General features: G+C 39.1%; 1 protein-coding gene across 4 annotated transcripts in view; it reads right to left on the reverse strand.

Annotated features, from left to right (window-relative positions):
• Positions 1–12,188: 12,188 nt before the first annotated feature.
• Positions 12,189–18,692, reverse strand: part of GABRA5 (gamma-aminobutyric acid type A receptor subunit alpha5) — a 198,862-nt gene continuing 192,358 nt past the window's right edge. For all 4 annotated transcript variants that reach the window (XM_075852591.1, XM_075852592.1, XM_075852594.1 and 1 more), the window contains one exon: positions 12,189–17,983. In XM_075852591.1, coding sequence (XP_075708706.1) covers positions 17,657–17,983 — 327 coding nt within the window. In that variant the 3' untranslated portion in view covers positions 12,189–17,656. The remainder of the gene's footprint in view (positions 17,984–18,692) is intronic.

Consider the following 18,692-nt stretch of genomic DNA (forward strand, 5'->3'; position numbering starts at 1 on the left):
GCCCTCACATGACTCCGGTGGTGAAAAAATAAAAAAGTTCTGGCTCTCAGAATATGGCGATGCAAAATGTTCCAAAAGCGGATAAGATCGGGCGCCATTTATCAGTGTGACACCAGTCACATATCTATGAATTATTATTTATTTACCCCATTATTATACCCTCTTATTATGCCCTGATGTTCTCCGCACAGATTACATATGCCCCCCACATTATAAACTGAAATACAAGCGAAACCCAAAACAGAAAAACTACCAAGCAAAATCTGCGCTCCAAAAGCAAAATGGCGCTCTCTCCCTTCTGAGCCCTGCAGCGTGCCCAAGCAGCAGTTTGCGCCCACACATACGGTGTCGCCATACCCGAGAGAACCCTCTTAACGTTTTATGAGGTATTTGTCATCTGTGGCACACACTGGGCACAACATATTATGCACTAAAATGGCGTATCGGTGGAAAATTGCCATTTTCACTTTGAACCATCCGCTGTGCATTAACCCCTTTGCGCACTATGACTTAATTGCCCGTCATGGTGCGGCGGTTGATGTATGGAGCCGGCTCACGTTCTGAGCCCGCTCCATACGCTGCGGGTGTCGGCTGTGTATTACAGCAGGCCCCCTCGGTACTAACGGACAGGAACAGCGATCGCTCTGTTACAGAAGCCTGTAAGAATAACAATATACTGCAATACATTAGTATTGCAGTGTATTGTACCAGTGATCCAATGATCGCTGGATCAAGTCCCCTAAGGGGATTGATTAATAAAATGTGTAGAAGAATTATAGTTATTAGTAGTGAGAATTTTATTTTTTTAAGTTAAAAAAACAAAACACCTTTTCGCATTTTTCTTCTAAAGTAATGTAAAAAAATTAACAAAATTGGTATCGCTACGTCCGTAAAAGTCCGAACTATTACAATATACCATTATTTAATTTGCACAGTGCACACCTTAAAAAAATGTAATAATTGAAACCCCCAAAATCGCAGTTTGTTTTTTTTTGTCACCTTCGCTCTAAAAAAAAAATGTAATACAACTTTTGAATCACTTTTTATGTACCAAAAAATGGTACCAATAAGAACTGCAGCTCCTCCCGCAAGAAATAAGCCCTCACATCACTCTATTGATGGAAAAATAAAAAAGTTATGGCTCTTGGAAGGCGGGGAGTGAAAATCTAAAATATGAAAGCAAAAAATGGATCAGTCCTGAAAGGGTTAATTCATTTCTAATGAAAAAAACGTATGACCCCATGTGGGGTATTTCCGTACTTGGGAGAAATTGCTTTATAAAAAATGGTTGTTTTTTTCCTTCTTTATCCCTTGTGAAAATTAGAAAATTCAACATTTTAGTGCAAAAAATTTTGATATTAATTTTCGCGCCCTAATTCTAATAAACTCTGCAAAAGACCCGTGGGGTGTAAATGCTCACTATACCCCTAGAAAAATTCCATGAAGGTTTTTCCAAAATGGGGTCACTTTTGGGGGGTTTCCACTGTTTTGGTCCCTCCAGTGCATTGCAAATGCGACATGGCACCGAAAACCATTCCAGCAAAATCATAAATCCAAATGGCGCTCCTTCCCTTCTGAGCCCTGCTGTGGGTCCAAACAGCAGTTTATTACCACATATGGGGTATTGTCGTAATCGGGAGACATTGCTTTACAAATGTTGGGGTGCATTTTCTTCGTTATTCCTTGTAAATAATAAAAATTTCTATGTTGTTTCAGAAAAAAGTACATTTTAATTTTTACAGACTAATTCCAATATATTTAGCGAAAAACCTGTGCGGTCAAAATGCTAACTATACCCCTAGATAAATACCTTAAGGGGTCTAGTTTTCGAAATGGGGTCGTTTATGGGCAGTTTCTATCGTTCTGGCAGCTCAAAGCTTCTCCAAATGTACAGTGGGGCCTAAAACATTTTCAAGCAAAATATGAGTCCTGAAAGCCTCCGGGTGCTCCCTTCCTTTGGGGCCCTGCCGTGTGTCCAAACAACGCATTAGGGCCACAATGTGGGTATTTTTGAAAACAGGAGAAAGAGGGTGATAGATTTTTGGGTGTGTTTCTTCATTTTCATATTCGATTTACAAAGAAATCGGTCTTCAAACAAATACTTTTATGAAAAAAGTGAAATTATTATTTTTTTCACCTGATATGCATTAAATTTAGCAAAGAACTGTGGGGTCAAAATAATTACTATACACCTAAATAATTACGTTATGTGGTCTAGTTTTCGAAATGGGGTAGTTTATGGGGAGTTTATATTGTTCTGGCAGCTCAAAGCCTCTCCAAATGTACAGTGGGGAATAAAACATTTTCAAGCAAAATATGAGTCCTGAAAGCCTCCGGGTGCTCCCTCCCTTTCGGGCCCTGTCGTGTGTCCAAGCAATGCATTAGGGTCACAATGGGGGCATTTTTGAAAACAGGAGAAACAGGGTGATATATTTTGGGGTGTGCTTCTTCATTCTCATGGTCGCTTTACACAGAAATCGGTCTTCAAAGTGATATTTTTATGAAAAAAGTGTTTTGTTTTTTTTTTTCACCTGCTATGCATTAAATTTAGCAAAAAACTGTGGGGTAAAAGTACGCACTACACCCCTAGATAAATACCTTAAGGGGTCTAGTTTTCTAAATGGGGTCGTTTATGGGGAGATTCTATCGCTCTGGTAGCTCAAAACCTCTCCAAATGTACAGTGGGGCCTAAAACATTTTCAAGCAAAATATGAGTCCTGAAAGCCTCCGGGTGCTCCCTCCCTTTCGGGCCCTGTCGTGTGTCCAAGCAATGCATTAGGGTCACAATGGGGGCATTTTTGAAAACAGGAGAAACAGGGTGATATATTTTGGGGTGTGTTTCTTCATTCTCATGGTCACTTTACACAGAAATCGGTCTTCAAAGTGATACTTTTATGAAAAAAGTGAAATTATATTTTTTTACGCCTGCTTTGCATGAATTCTTACAAAAAAACTGTGGGGTCAAAATACTTACAACACCCCTTAATAAATACCTTAAGGGGTGTAGTTTTCAAAATGGGGTCACTTGTGGGGGTTTCCACCATTCTGACACCTATGAGCCTCTGAAAACCTGGCTTGGTGCAGGAAAACAAAATGTACTTCAAAATGTATAAAATGATTACTAAATTTGTAAGTCTTCCAAATTGCTCAAAAAAAAAAATATTTTTTCAAAAGTGCTGCCAAAATAGAGTAAAGAGATGGAAATATATATTTAATTTAAAAAATTGTGCAGTATGTATGTACATATGTGACATATTGCAGTTAAAAATAGGGAAAAATGATAATTTTTACAAAATTTCTTCAATTTCTCTATTTTTTAATTAATTTCCGCAAATCGTATCAGTCTACTTTTACCACTAAAATAAAGTACAACATGTGACGAAAAAACAATGTCAGAATTACTTGGATATTCAAATCTTTCACAGAGTTATTCTCTGATAAAGTCAGACATACCAGATTTGACATATCTAGCTTGGTCATTAAGGTACAAACATGCCCGGTCATTAAGGAGTTAAGGATGCAGTGTTTTTTTGTTTTGTTTTTATCTTTGCATTCTAAGAAGCTATAACTTTTTATTTTTCTGTTGACATAGCCATCTGAGGGCTTGTTTTTTTGTAGGACGAGTTTATATTTTTTAATGGCACAATTTTGAGGTACCGTACATATATGTATTATATTACTTTTGTACATTTTTTAAGGGGCTTGGAGAAAAACACTATCATTCCAAATGTGGTTTAAAGGACGGGTTGGGAAAAAAATAAATTACATTGTGACATTGTTTTTTGTTTTTACGGGGAGCAGTATAAATGACATGTTAATTGTATTTTTTGGGTCAGTACAATGACTGTGATAGCAAATTTCTATTTTTTTTAATATTTTGCTACTTTTGCACAATAACATTTTGTTTTTTTAATTATTTTTGTGCCACTGCCCATAACATTTTTTAATTTTCTTTCGGCATAGCCGTATAAGGGATTTTTTTTTACAGGACGAATTGTCTTTTCTATTGGCACCAATTTGGGGTACATATAATGTATTGTATAACTTTCATTAATATTTTTGTTCAGCCGGGTGGGACTTAAATATGCGATCATTTGATTTGCTATCATTTGAACAACTGCTTCTCAAAAGTATGCCACTGATATGCTGCAGGTCTGACTGCTGAAACCTCTAGGGATCAGCTGTTATCATTGGGGGAAGTGGCAGACAGTCACACATTTTCCCTGCATAAAAAATGTACTGTAATTTTTCACAGTGATTATTTAATGTCATACATAGCTTCACTGAGTGTGCCAGAGAAGAATGTGCTCTTTGCATTGGAGGTCTAAGGTCTGGCTAGTAGGGGGCGACCACTCTCTATGATGGTCAGAGCGTAAGCAGGGCCGGCCTTAGGATAGATGGCACCCTGTGCGAAATTATCTTTCGGAGCTCCACCCCATCATTAAAAAAATATGCCCCATAAAAAAAATTATAATGCCCCTTTAGTGCCCCCATACAGTAAAATAATACTTAATAATATAATATATTACAACCCCTTCAAGGACACAGTATTTTGTCCTCTAATTGTGCCCACAGTATTATGCCACCGGTAGTACCCCTATACAGTATAATGTCCGCTTAGTGGCCCCCACAAAGTATAGTGCCTCCTGTCGATTTTGCCATACAACCTCCCTGTAGACAGTGCCATAATCCCCCACCTCCTCCTTGTAGATCGTGCCATACAGCCCCCCCACCTCCCCCTTGTAGACAGTGCCAAACAGTCCCCCACCTCCCCCTTGTAGACAGTGCCTCCAAACCACAACAAAAATTGTACTCAACTATGCCCTGTTCCCATGACGAACTGAGCTGCTCCACGACGGGATCTTGTAGCCTGGTACAGAGTTTCCCAACCTTTTCGGACTCGAGGCAGCACTGGAAAAATAACATTTCCTCACGGCACCCCTACCAAAAATTGTTTCGAGTAATACAGAAAACAGCTAAAAAAAAGCACTATACTCATAGGGTATGTTTACACACGTTTTTTGTATGGCAAAAAACATCTGCCTCAAAACTCCTTTAGGAAGGGACAGCGTTGTTTGACCATTGTTTTTGTGTTTTTTTTTAAAGAGTAGGTGTCACGAAATTATTTTTTTTTATATGTTATTGCTTTTAGTATGTTATTAAAATAAATTTTATTTTCTTTGTGTTTTTGTGTTTTACTTTTTTCTTTTTTCTTGCTTTTACTTCTCTATGGGGGCTGACATTTTTTTTTCATCTCTGTATGTGTCGATTAACGACACATACAGAGATGAAATACGGCACTTACATCCCCAAAGAGAATGCGAACGGGAGCCGTTCCATTCACTATAGTGTACGCCGTCTGTGTGGGAATGGCGAATTCGCCGCTCCCACACAGTCCAAAAGGAAGGTCTTCGGTACAGCGACATCCGGCACCATTTTCATGTGGATCGGAAGCCGTGGCCGGACAGTAAGATGACTACTTCCGGTCGCGGCTTCCGTCCATATGTTCAGAAGCAAGGACAGGGAGCGGAAGCAGCGGCAGGAGCAGGTAAGTTATGTTTGTGTATGTGATGTGTGTGCATGTTCGTGTTATACTGTGTGATTACCACTGTATCTAATCCTCCTACACTGTCCATTCGCTCAAAAAATGGTGGCACACAGTGTAGGTGGTTTGAACATTCAACCCCCTCCTTTCTCCTGGCACTAGCCAGGAAAAAGGAGGGGGGATTGTTTGAGCACACTAGAGCGAGTGTGTCTTCTCCAATTATGCAGCATAAAGCAATGAGGGTGCTTTACCACATGCCAATGCTGCAATTTTGGGAATTGCTCCCTCTAGTGACCAGCACATGGAAATGTTATAAATTAGAATCTTATTTATAATATTTCCTGACTTGTGAAAAAATTAAAAAAATTAGAACAATGTGTAATCATTTATATACTAACTGTTTAACTAAAAAAAATAAAAAAAATCTCTAGCGACACATTCCATTTAAGCCGTTGAAGCGAATGCAAAAGACACAGGTAAAAATGCACCAAACGAGCGACGCAGGTATTATCTGCCGCCTATTAATTTCAATTGGAGGTCAGAGGCGGAAACCACTTGAAGACCATCAGCCCCCCACTCACAGTAAAATGACCATCAGCCCGCCACTCATAGTAAAATGATCATCAGCCCCCAACTCACAGAAAAATGACCATCAGCCTACCACTCACAGATTCCCCCTGTAAGTAGCGTCACACAGCCCCTTGTAGGTAGCGCCACACAGCCCCCTTGTAGGTAGTGCCAGACAGCCCCCTTGTAGGTAACGCCACACAGCCCCCTTGTAGGTAGCGCCACACTGCCCCCTTGTAGGTAGCGCCACACAGCCCCCTTGTAGGCAGCGCCACACAGCCCTCTTGTAGGTAGTGCCACACAGCCCCCTTGTAGGTAGTGTCACACAGCCCCCTGTAGAGAGCACCACACAGCCCCCTTGTAGATAGCGCCACACAGCCCCCTTGTAGATAGCGCCACACAGCCCCCTGGTAGGGAACGCCGCACAGCCCCCTGCTAGGGAGAGCCACACAGCCCCCTGGTAGGGGCCAGGGATTCCACTCCTGGGGCGCTCCTTGATGTCTCTGTCCATATATGGACAGTGACATCAGGGTCAACTCCTGAAGTGGAATCCCCATCCACAGTGATTCGGCTCCAGGAGGAGCCCCTGACATCACTGTCTATAAATGGCTTCTCCTGGAGTGGAATCCCCGGTCACAGCGTCTGCAACGCTGTGGACGGGGATTCCGCTGCAGGAGTTTCCCCTGATGTCACTGTCCATATATGGACAGAGACATCAAGGAGCGCTCCAAGAGCGGAATCCCCGGCCACATGGGGATTCTGCTCCTTCAGGGAGCTACAGTGGCGCTAGTAGATAGCAGAGCAGGGAGATACCTCCCTGCTCTGCTATAGTGCCGTCACTACCGCTGTAGCAGCCGCAGTGGCTGCTAGCGGCGCCACCTCCCTCATGCCCAGTGACGCCGCTAGCAGCCACTATGGCTGCTACATCGGTAGTGATGGCACTAAGTGAAGAAGCGCCTGGGCGTAAAGGCGACTGCTGAGTCGCCGGGCCTGGGCGCCTCTGAAACAAGCAGGGGAAGAGAGCTAGCGCAGCGCCCCCTTCCACCTGCTGGAGTGATATGCCCTGTGCGAAGGCACAGCTCACACACCCCTAAGGCCGGCCCTGAGCGTATGTACAGGGCATTCCAAGCTGGCCTAACCTCTTTAAAGAAACATATATTTACTATGTTATGCCCAGTAAAGGATCTGAGGGAGTGATGTATGACACAAGGATTTTTACTTTGGTGTTCTTTGAATCTCTGTGTCAGGCCCTGCACTAGGCAAAACAGTGTATAACTTTTGCCTGGAGTGTTCCTATTAAAGATGTTAGATGTAAGCAGTGAAGCTGAAAAATGATTGATCAGCAGAATACCAGCATTGACTATCAGAGGCACAGGAGCTGCTCTCAGCTGCACCATTAGTCCAGCTGACTAATGTATTTGTCTGACAGCGACAATATGCAGCTTCTATGTATAGTGGATGCGTAGAACCTGAATCTTCAATAAGAAACAAAAAAATTATGAAAAGATATTACAAATATGTTTAATCTCTCAAAATACATACATTAAATAAGGGGAACAAATTATATCAAATGTTTACTGAGCCTTTAAAGGTGTTTTCCCAAAAACACATGTATCCGCAGGGTACATGCGTGTTAGCTGGAGGTCCAACCGCTGGCACCCGCAGAGATGAGGAGAACGGGGGATCGAAAGTCCCCAAAGTGCTGGATGAAAATGAAGTGCTGGTGCGCATGCTCGACCATTGATCCATTCATTTCTGTGGATCTGTCGAAGGCAACTGTCCCGAAAATGCCCTAGAAATGAATGGAGTTTTGCGCATCAGCGCTCCATTCTCATGGAGCACTTCGGGGGACTTTCAGTCCCTTGTTCTTCTCATTGCCGTGTATCCCGTCGGACCACCAGCGATCACACATCTTTTCCCTATCCTGTGGATAGGAGCATGTGTTCGTGGGAAAACCCCTTTAAAGTTATTCATAGCTATTGCTAAGAAACCTAAAAAACACTGCCATAAACATATACTAGTTAATCAGAATTTAGAGCAGATGCCAACATTTGGTAATTATGCTATTTGTACAGATATATTGGCATTTTTCTATTCAGTTGTGGTGGGCATTTTTTGAAAAGTGACAAAAGGACGTGCAGCCATAAGGGTTGTTACCTTCCAATAGGCATCTCAGTAAATTACTTTGTTATGTATTGAACATGTAAACAAAAGAACAATTTGTCATCAGTGTCTGAGAAGATAAATTCTGTTTTACAAAAATGGTCACTACAGCAAACCAGGAAAATGCCTACATCTCTAACTAAAAAAATACATAATTTCAAAACTTTGGCAAGTGCTCTAACTTCTGATATGCTAATATAAGGATATTTTAATACTTTGGGTGGAAATCCTCTGTACATGCAGTCTTCAACACATATATTGGTCCTTATTGCATGGAACAAACTGTTACGCTTTAAGTTAAAATTGTAAAACCTAAATATTAAATTGCTTTTCAAAGTGGGTCTAATTATTGCCACATGTTTAGCAGACATAGGTCCACTGTACAAATGTACTCAGTAAATCAATTCAACAAAATTGTTCTTTGAAATACTGTAATATCATGGGCATAATGTAAGTGAAATAGGCAGTACTATGAAACCATGAGGTTACTAGAACACAGTATGTAGGAAAGTCATGGCTTCTAAAGTATTTCTGGTTAGCAGACATTGTAACCTCAGTGTTCAAAATTTTCTATAATAGAAAAAAAATTCCAATTTCTGCAATAAAGTTTAGCTGTTTGATAGAATATTGTAATATAAAGTGAATGATATGGAGGATGAAATTTTACTACAGCTGTTCTTCAATTTAGTGCATACAAATAATGAATTTATTTTGTGTATGAAAAAGAGGAAAGGTTTGGTTGAAGCTAATAATTTCTGGGCCAACAATTGGGCTTTGAATAATTCGTTATTACCCAGAGGCAGACTGACCATTTGGGGATTAGGGCAGTGAACCCATGGTCAGAGGAGGCCCTCAACTTCTTACAATCACAAACTATTAAAGTTTATATACTGGGCTTGCAAAAAAAAATAAAAAATAAAAGTGATAAAAGCTCCTCAAATGCAATTTATTAACTCACACTAAGACTAAATGGTCATATTGGTTAGGTAGGGGCCAATGATCTTATATACTTGGGAATTCACTCTTGTTCTGCCCCAGGACTAAACACATTATTTCCTGTGCTTTGTGGGGCTCACAATCTACTATGCCCATCTAACATCCACTTACCGTATTTTTCGACTATAAGGCGTAGTTTTTAGCAAAAATAAATCTTGCTAAAAAGTCCCTGCGTCTTATAGTCGTCAGTCAGGGGACCCGGCAGTGCCAGGCCCCCTGATCGCTCCTTACTTAACCCCTTCCCAACCCGTGATGTGCCGGCACATCATGGAGCGGGGAAGGGATGATATATGGAGGGGGCTCACGCGCTGAGCCCGCTCCATACACTGCAGGTGTCAGCTTCTGACACGCTGCACTAATGGCTAGGAACAGTGATGGCGCTGTTCTGGGCCATTTAAGTAGTTAAATGCCGCTGTCAATGGCGACCGTGGCATTTATAGTGGTTTTCCCATGAAGGACATTTATGACCAATCCACAGGATATTTGATCAAAATGTGCACTAAGAACCTCCCTATTTGTAAGTAGATTTAGCTTTAGTGCATATTTATTTATATTTAGTGGTTTAGGTGGCATTAGTGTTGCAGGGTGCTGTCGCCATTTTTTGTCTGCTGTATTTCTGCAGTCACAGGTGTTCTTGCACCTGCATACATTTTGTATCATTTAGTTGGAATGTGCTGTTCAACTTTTTGTTGTGTTTATGTGATCCATATATGTGGGGTTAGTGACTGCCTCCACTTGTTGTTCTTGCACTCCTCCCATTCTGCCCTGGGTGATTTTAATCAGTTCAATGCTGGATCCTACCATCCCCAGGTATATATGTAGGCTTAGTCCCAGTTCTGGGTGTATGTGCAGCGTAGGTTCCCACCTTACAGAGGTCGCCTTGTCGTGGCAGGTGGGCTAACACTTTTTGATCAAAATGTGCACTAAGAACCTCCCTATTTGTAAGTAGATTTAGCTTTAGTGCATATTTATTTATATTTAGTGGTTTAGGTGGCATTAGTGTTGCAGGGTGCTGTCGCCATTTTTTGTCTGCTGTATTTCTGCAGTCACAGGTGTTCTTGCACCTGCATACATTTTGTATCATTTAGTTGGAATGTGCTGTTCAACTTTTTGTTGTGTTTATGTGATCCATATATGTGGGGTTAGTGACTGCCTCCACTTGTTGTTCTTGCACTCCTCCCATTCTGCCCTGGGTGATTTTAATCAGTTCAATGCTGGATCCTACCATCCCCAGGTATATATGTAGGCTTAGTCCCAGTTCTGGGTGTATGTGCAGCGTAGGTTCCCACCTTACAGAGGTCGCCTTGTCGTGGCAGGTGGGCTAACACTTTTTGATCAAAATGTGCACTAAGAACCTCCCTATTTGTAAGTAGATTTAGCTTTAGTGCATATTTATTTATATTTAGTGGTTTAGGTGGCATTAGTGTTGCAGGGTGCTGTCGCCATTTTTTGTCTGCTGCAATCCACAGGATATGTCATAAATGTCAGATAGATGCGGGTCCCTATCTCTAGAACGGGGCCCCCTTAGCCTCGTTCTATCTTACCCGGCTCCGCTGTCTTCTGTCCACTTCCTGCTTACATGGTCGAGTTACGGAAACAGCGTAACTCGCTGAGCTACGTAGATTCCGTAACTCCCATAGAAGTGAATAGTAGTTATGGAAACAGCGTAGCATGCTACGCTGCTTCTGTAACTGCCATTCACTACTATGGGAGTTGCGGAAGCAGCGTAGCTCAATGAGTTACGCTGTTTCCGTAACTCATCTATGTATTGCAGTGTATTGTACCAGTGATCTAATGATTGCTGGTTCAATTCCCCTATGGGAACTAATAAAATGTGTGAGAAAAGAAGCAAACACATTTTCAGGAGTGTAAAAAAAAAAACAAAAGTTAAAAAAAACAACCCTTTTCCCATTTTTCCCCAAGCACAATGTACAAATAAAAAAATAATTTAAAAAATTGGTATCGCTGCATCCGTAAAAGTCAGAAACTATTACAATATAGCATTATTTGACTCGCACAGTGAATGGTGTAAAAAAAAAACAAAAAAAAAACCTTTTAAACCCCAGAATCGTTGTCTTCTGGTCACCATAGCGCTAAAAAGAATGAAATAAAAAGTGATAAAAAAATCGTATGTACCAAAAAAAATGGTTCTAATAAAAACTACAGCTCGTCTCACAAAAAATAAGCCCCCACACCGCTCAAATGATGGAAAAATATAAGTTATGGCTTTCAGAATGTGGTTAAACTGAACAAATAATTTTTTTAAACCAATAGTTTTTTCTTTGTAAAAGAAGTAAAACATGAATTTTTTTCCTATTTTCTGTTGTCTAGAACCTGGGTGCGTCTTATAGTCAGGTGCATCTTATAGTCCGAAAAATACGGTACATACACATACGCACACACAATACATAAAAAAACATTTCATAGGTAGTAAGTCATATTTTTGGATGAGAATAGGAAATTGTAGTACCAGGAAAACCTTTTCATAATGCTGAAATTTCCTTTCTTGTGCACTAAGGCTTTATACTTTTTCTTTTACAATATTCGAAATCTACAACATTTGTATGTTCTTTCCTTTAGTTGCCAGATCAAAATTGCCTAAAGTGTATATATGCCATCATATACCTAATTAACATATTATACACGTGAGCCAACCCATACACAATACAGTAAATCTTTATGTGAGTTGTGACAGGACAGACAATTACACTTTAACTTTACTTTAAAGTGAATTTTAGCCTTCCATTAGTATTATAATAGCTATTGCAGAATGTGACTTATGTTTTAAGTGTCAGATCCGTAATAGAAGTCATAGAGCGAATGTGATTCAAATTGCAGTCAACCGGTGTTTTCTCTTAAAAGCAAGCCCAGAGGTGAAAATAAATGTAATTTAAAAATATCATCCCAAGACACACTCAACAATTTCAGCTTTTATTTTCCCCAGAATAGACACATACAATATGGTTTTGTAGCTGATTATTGACATAATGCAAATTACATGGCAGAAATTGAGAAACCGACATGACTAACACTGTAAAGTGCATGCTCCTTCGTAATGGTGGGCCTCTGCTGGTATACTAAACTAATAAATTCCACACAGAAAAACTTTTTGGGTCCTTCAAGTAAATAAACATCAAGATATAATAATTCCCCAAATGGCTTATTCACATGTTCCTAATCTGACTGTACAATTTGTACTAGTCTAAAGGGCCATTCTGTACCTCCATATGCCTCCAATTTGCTTGCTCAATTGCGAAACACATTACAGTGGTATACTCCTCTATTATCTTTATTTCTAGAGAATACCTCCAAAATATGGTGCCGTACAGAGGCACCATACAGCAGCACATGGAGTGCTTATGGATTCATACTACGGAGCTCTAGGGACTCTGTGTGCTGCCGTGCATATGACATGAAGCCTGACTACAACATAAAAATCTTTAAAAAAAATAGTGGCACATAATAAAATACATAAAACAGCAAACATAATGAAATCACTAGTTGTCTTTAATATACAGCATGTATCAGCTCAATGAAAAGACAAATAAGAGCTCCTTTAACATTTTGAGTTGTTAAAATGAATAAAGAAATAAAATCATCTATAGTGTACAGAGCATATATACATTTAGCTTCAGAAACAGTAAAATATTTGACACTGTATGCATATTTAAAAGCAATGTTAAAAGAGATGTCTTTGTTTCTTTAATATAAAGAATTATTGATTTCGACTATTCATTCTATTTGAGTTAAAATAAATATACAATAGCTGGTCTTTTGGATTTAAGAAGTATTGTCATAGTCATATTCTTAATACGAGAACTCCTAATTTCATATAACATGACAGAAGTCAAGTCAGAATGGAATACCTTCCTACACAAAATATTTGCCATCATTTGAAATTATTCTTTAAACTCCAATGACTTGTAAGTTATCACAGCTCTGTTGTTCCAGCTCGCTGACCCTGTTAGACACTGTTAATCGTGCATTCTTAAAATGCTAATTCTACTATCAATATGGCCAAGCAATAATGCATTGAAGAATAGGCTACGTAGATAACTGAAAGCACTGCACACTCTATAGTGACTTTTTCATATTAAACCCTGCTGTTAATAACATATAATGGAGAGGATGTGCCAGAAGCTCCACATTTTTTAGATTACATAATCGAAAATACATTTCCTATGATTGGTATAGCATATCTAAGAATATCTTTAGGCACATCTTGATGTTATTTGATTAATAAAGACATATTGTGAATTCCATAGTCTATTGCCTGTAATCCTAGTGAAAACTATAAAGTCTAAATTCACTTTTACAAAACATTAGATATTTATACAAACCAATGTAAAGGAAAGGTTTTTGGAATATATTTAATCTTGGTATTGTTTGTGTCTTGCTTGTGTTTAATGTTTCTAAATCTAAGCAGAACCCTTCCACTAGCAAAGGTCTCTTATACAACTATGCAGTCAGAGAAAGATGATCTCTGTGTTTTGGATCAGGACACCATTCACACATAACAGACTGGCAGTAATTATACTAAAGGGGTTTTCTGGGAATGAGACATTGGAGGCCTATTCTTAGGATAGACCATCAGTGTTTGATTGTAGGAGTCAAACTCCCAAGATCCTCGTGGATCAGCAGAATGGAGGAGTTGAGCTACAGTACCAGGTACAACCGTGTATACAATGAAGGGTCGACAACAGCAGTCCCTATAACTTACTTATCCTAGGGGTCGGACCCTCAACAATCAAACATTTATGTCCTATCCTAAGGATAAGCTATTAATGCTTTACTTGTGGAAAACCCCTTTAAGAAAAAGTGAGTCAGATTTTTTGTTTCTATGTTATAGAAAGTAGAGCAAAGCAACAATAACAATTTAAACAGAGAAATGAATCTGAAAAGAAGTGGACATATCCTACTAACACTTGATGTTGTATAGAAAATGTCAGTGATTGGAAATGTCCCACGTTTGTGTCCAGGCTTTATATTTTAAATGACGTTGATGTATTGTTAAATAAGTGTCATGTAAGATCAATAAACCAACGTATTTCTGTAAAAGTATAAACATTTCATGGGTAATTTGGTCAGAAAAGTGTAGCAAACACTAGCAAGAGATTAGGGTAAAATTATAACAATCCCATAATAAAAGCTCAAAAGAATATTTTACTGTATGTCAAAGTATTTTAAGCGGCTCATGACAGTGCTGCTCCATAGTCATGGGCAGTTCAGGCTTCAGCTGCAACCTAGTAGAGAACTACATGAGCGCTCTTCCAAATGTTCCTGATCAGGTAAATGAAACTTTGGGGCATGACGCTGCAAGTACTGAACTTTCACTTTTTACCTGGTCTCATATTTTAATACTCGAACACTAAAAAATGCTCTCATATTTACTGGAGAGATTTTATATTTTGTGAACTGTAAGCACTATACCATAATACACACACAATTTGATATGCCTAAAAATGTAAAAGCATTAAAGAGAATATCAACATTTTACACCAAATCAACAAAAAATTGGTATCCTCAAAAAAAAAAGGGACATAAATGATGGGATGCCCCTGCAAAACAAAAGAAAAAAAAACACCCAATCATATTAGGAATAAGAATGGTATGAATCTCAGTACCAACAATGTCCAAAGCAGCTAAATACTTTTTGGTACATGAATAATGCCTAAAACTTACAAGAGATTGTAAGATAAAGAGAGGGTCTACTCAAATGCTTTTATGCAGTCAGGTGATTTTAGTACAAGTATACTGAGGCGGCAGTTTGGTTCAGTATGCAATTTGCATGAAATTCTATGCAAAACATAGAGCCACTGGCAAATGCTTTGATCTGTAAGCAGCTCAAAAGTTCAGTGAGCGTGGTATACAATTACAGGTAGATCGGGCCCCTGGAGGTGTCAACAATCGATAGCTGAAACGGGGAAAACGCTCTGCACCATAGAATTGAAGCATCATAACCTTACCAAGTATATAAGGAATATACTGCATGTAAGTATAAGGGAATGGATTAGTTTAAAGGGTCTGTATTTAGGGGGTCTGGGGTCTGTATTTAGGGGTCTTGGTCTGGGGTCTGTATTAGTTTAGTGGTCTATTTTTAGGGGTCTGTATTAGTTTAGGAGTCAGGTCTGGGGTCATTATTAAATTAGGGCGCTTGTCCTGGGGTCTGTATTTGTTTAGGGGGGTCTGGTCTGGGGACTGCAATAGTTTAAAAGGTCGGGGGTCTGTATGTATTCTAGGATCTGGTCTGGGTCCGAATTTATTAGTCTGAGTAAAAGGAGTTGACCGGACACGTGGATAGGTCATCAGTATGAAAAAACGGTCCGTACCTGGACAACCTTTTAATGTATGGTCCTGAGCCTTGGTGTCTGAACTTTTGTGTTTCTATAGAGGCTGGAAATGGCTGCAGAAGCGAGGGGAAAACATGTCTCATCAGGAAACTCTGCAGTCATCAGTAAAAGTCGCCATAACGGTCTGTGTCAGATGGAGAAGAAAAGAAAAATAATGACTCCCATCAGAGAAGTCATCACTTGTGAGTCACTGGATCTATAGAGGATCTGTACCCTCTTCTGACATGTCTGTTATAGGAAATCCTTGTATTCCAGATAAAGTCTTTGTACTCCAGTACTAATAGACAAATGCGTGTTTCCATTCCCATTGTCAGGTGGATGTGCCCCTACACAGTGTAATACTGTCAGCGATGGTTGGAGACTTTACAGTATGTAGGGACACAGCCCATTGACAAGGGGAATCGTAACACCCATTTCTCAATGCCCTCACAGAAAGGTGGAGTCCACTAAAGGCACGGCAGAGCGGCGGTGGGGAAGTGGGGCCCAAGTTTGGGGTACAGCCCAGGGCCTATGGTCTACTTAATCCGCCACAGGGCGGCACAACATACCGATAGCAACCATCAACCTTAGAAGTAATTATTTGCAAGTCTACTCTTTACATAAATCTAAATATATAGAGTGCTAAAAGTTATGATACACTTTAATAAGACAATGAATACAATTTTTAAAAAGGATTCACAAGAAATAGGATAGTAAAAATAAATCACGCACGTAAGGCAGTATGTAGAAATGTTTGTAAAAGCTGCTTTAAATAATTAAGATTGTACTGTATTTGTAGTATTCATATTCATGTTATTTATTTTATTAAAATTAGCATAATGTGCAGTGCTGAATGATGAGTTTAAGTAGTACATGCTAGAATACAAGATGTTAAAACTGATGAAAGTAGTGATTTTAAAGGAATCAAATGAATGCAAATATAATATCTGTAGATATGTTATCTTGGCTACAAACTAACTATTGATACATGGCACATTAACATTCTAATAAACAGCGGTCTGGATACTGAAGGGAAATATACAATTGTAACAGAAGACACAAGTTGTCCTCCATCTAAGCCAAGACATTCAAAGATGTAAAGTTTTAGAAGGCAATGTATATAGATTAGTATTTTACTGGTTATGGACTCTTTTAAGCGATTTTATGCCATAAATATTTGTAATTGCAGTAATTTGCTAGTTACTAACAATCTATTGTTGCTCTCCTATCACCAAAATACTGTATTTAAAATATATATATACATTGACTACATTGTTCTAACATAATATATTACATTATAGTAGCTGATATATGTAGCAGATTAAATTGCCACATGGAGGTGACATTTTGGAATAAAATTTATGACAGAATTAAATGTATTATATAAACCTATGGAAATACTGGTCCTTAAGAGAAACTTTCATTTTACTATTGCATGACAGACCCATGCTTATACTAATAAAGCTAAACACTTACTCTTCTTAATTATTCATTAAACATACTAAATATGGCTTAAGACCTAAAAGTTCACAGAAATACCCTAATATCTTTCTTCCATAGGTTTACTCAATTCTAATCACTATCACAAGATAAAGGAGTTAATATCTTAAAGGGGTTTGCCTATAAGGGACATTCATGGCATATCCACAGGATATGTCATAAATGTCATATAGATGCGGCTCCCACCTCTGGACCTATCTCTAGAACGGGGTCCCCTAAACCCCATCCTACCTTGCTCGGTTCCTGCGGATATCTCATAAATGTCCCTGATGGGCAAACCCTTTTAAGTCTGATGTCTAGAAAATAAGTAGATACAATATATAAATAAAACATTGCATGATTTTAATTGTTGAAGTTGCAACGTAAGTAAGACAATGTTTTTGGCGTTAGAGTCTATTTTGTTTAAAAATGAGGTAAGACATTCAAATGAGCAGACAGAGCCAGTGACTATGCATGCCAAACAAGCAAACAAAAAAAGATTTAAGTATTCCACACAAAAAATGTCCCGGACCTACTGTGTTACTTTCATTGGTATAGTCAGGTGCAAAGATATGGCTCAAATATGTATTGGCAATACTTGTGATGATTTGGATGAGGCCGCCCCCTTAATGACAGGTTCCCTGTTCAAATATGTTGCCCAATACACTAAGTTGAAAGTTCCAAACATGACAGGGAAAACTATCCGAGACAATTTGTCAATCTTGCTGACACTGTTGTAAGTCTTTTTGTTTTCCTGGCACTTCTCTTCAACTTTCATATGCAAAGAAGCAGGATTTGAGATGACAGATGAAGTAAGGTCTTTGGAAATATTTGGTGTGTAGGTTATTCTTCCTCCACCATATGTATTGATAGGTTTTTTCCCAAGAGATTCTTGCTCTTTTTTCTGTTGCACAAAGAAAAATGGTAAGAATTATTCAGACCTAAATACTAGTTTACGACAATAATAACATATTTTCTAAATTAATACCGAAATGGAACTAAAATGATTTTCCACTACAGGACATTCTAGCTATAATATTCAGGGGTTATTGGTGAAGATAACCCGTGCAAACACAATATAATACAAATATACAAATATAGTTCAGGATTGATATATTTACCAAAGTATAGTTGATGAGGTCCATTTGCCTCCCTTTCGCCTTTTATCAGTTGTGCTCCATTCTCAGTGTGCTCACTCCCCTATGGAACTGCTCTACTTCATACTTACTAATTGTTTAAGCAGTTTGTTTAGTCCTATTACCTTTACGTTAATCACTTTTTTTCCACTACTATGTATTGTTTATAATGTTTCCATATGCCAGTACATTATGCCCATGCATAATAATATGCCCAGGTAGTTGTTAGGGCATACCTTTATGCCCTAGCAAGCATTGAAGTAGGTCAACCCTAGGGGCTTTTGTAGGGTCTCAGCCTGTCACTATATAAACTCGAACGCTAGCAAGAGATGCCAAGTTTTACTAATTAGATCAGGGGTGGGGAACCTCCAGTATAAGGCCCGAGAGATCATTTGGTCTGGCCCGACCCCACACAGACCACGCTGCCGTCCCGTCATTCGCTACTTGGCTCCATCTGCTCTACTCACTCATATTTAG

The sequence above is a fragment of the Rhinoderma darwinii genome, chromosome 2, assembly GCF_050947455.1.
Source record: "Rhinoderma darwinii isolate aRhiDar2 chromosome 2, aRhiDar2.hap1, whole genome shotgun sequence".
Classification (NCBI taxonomy): Eukaryota; Metazoa; Chordata; class Amphibia; order Anura; family Rhinodermatidae; genus Rhinoderma; species Rhinoderma darwinii.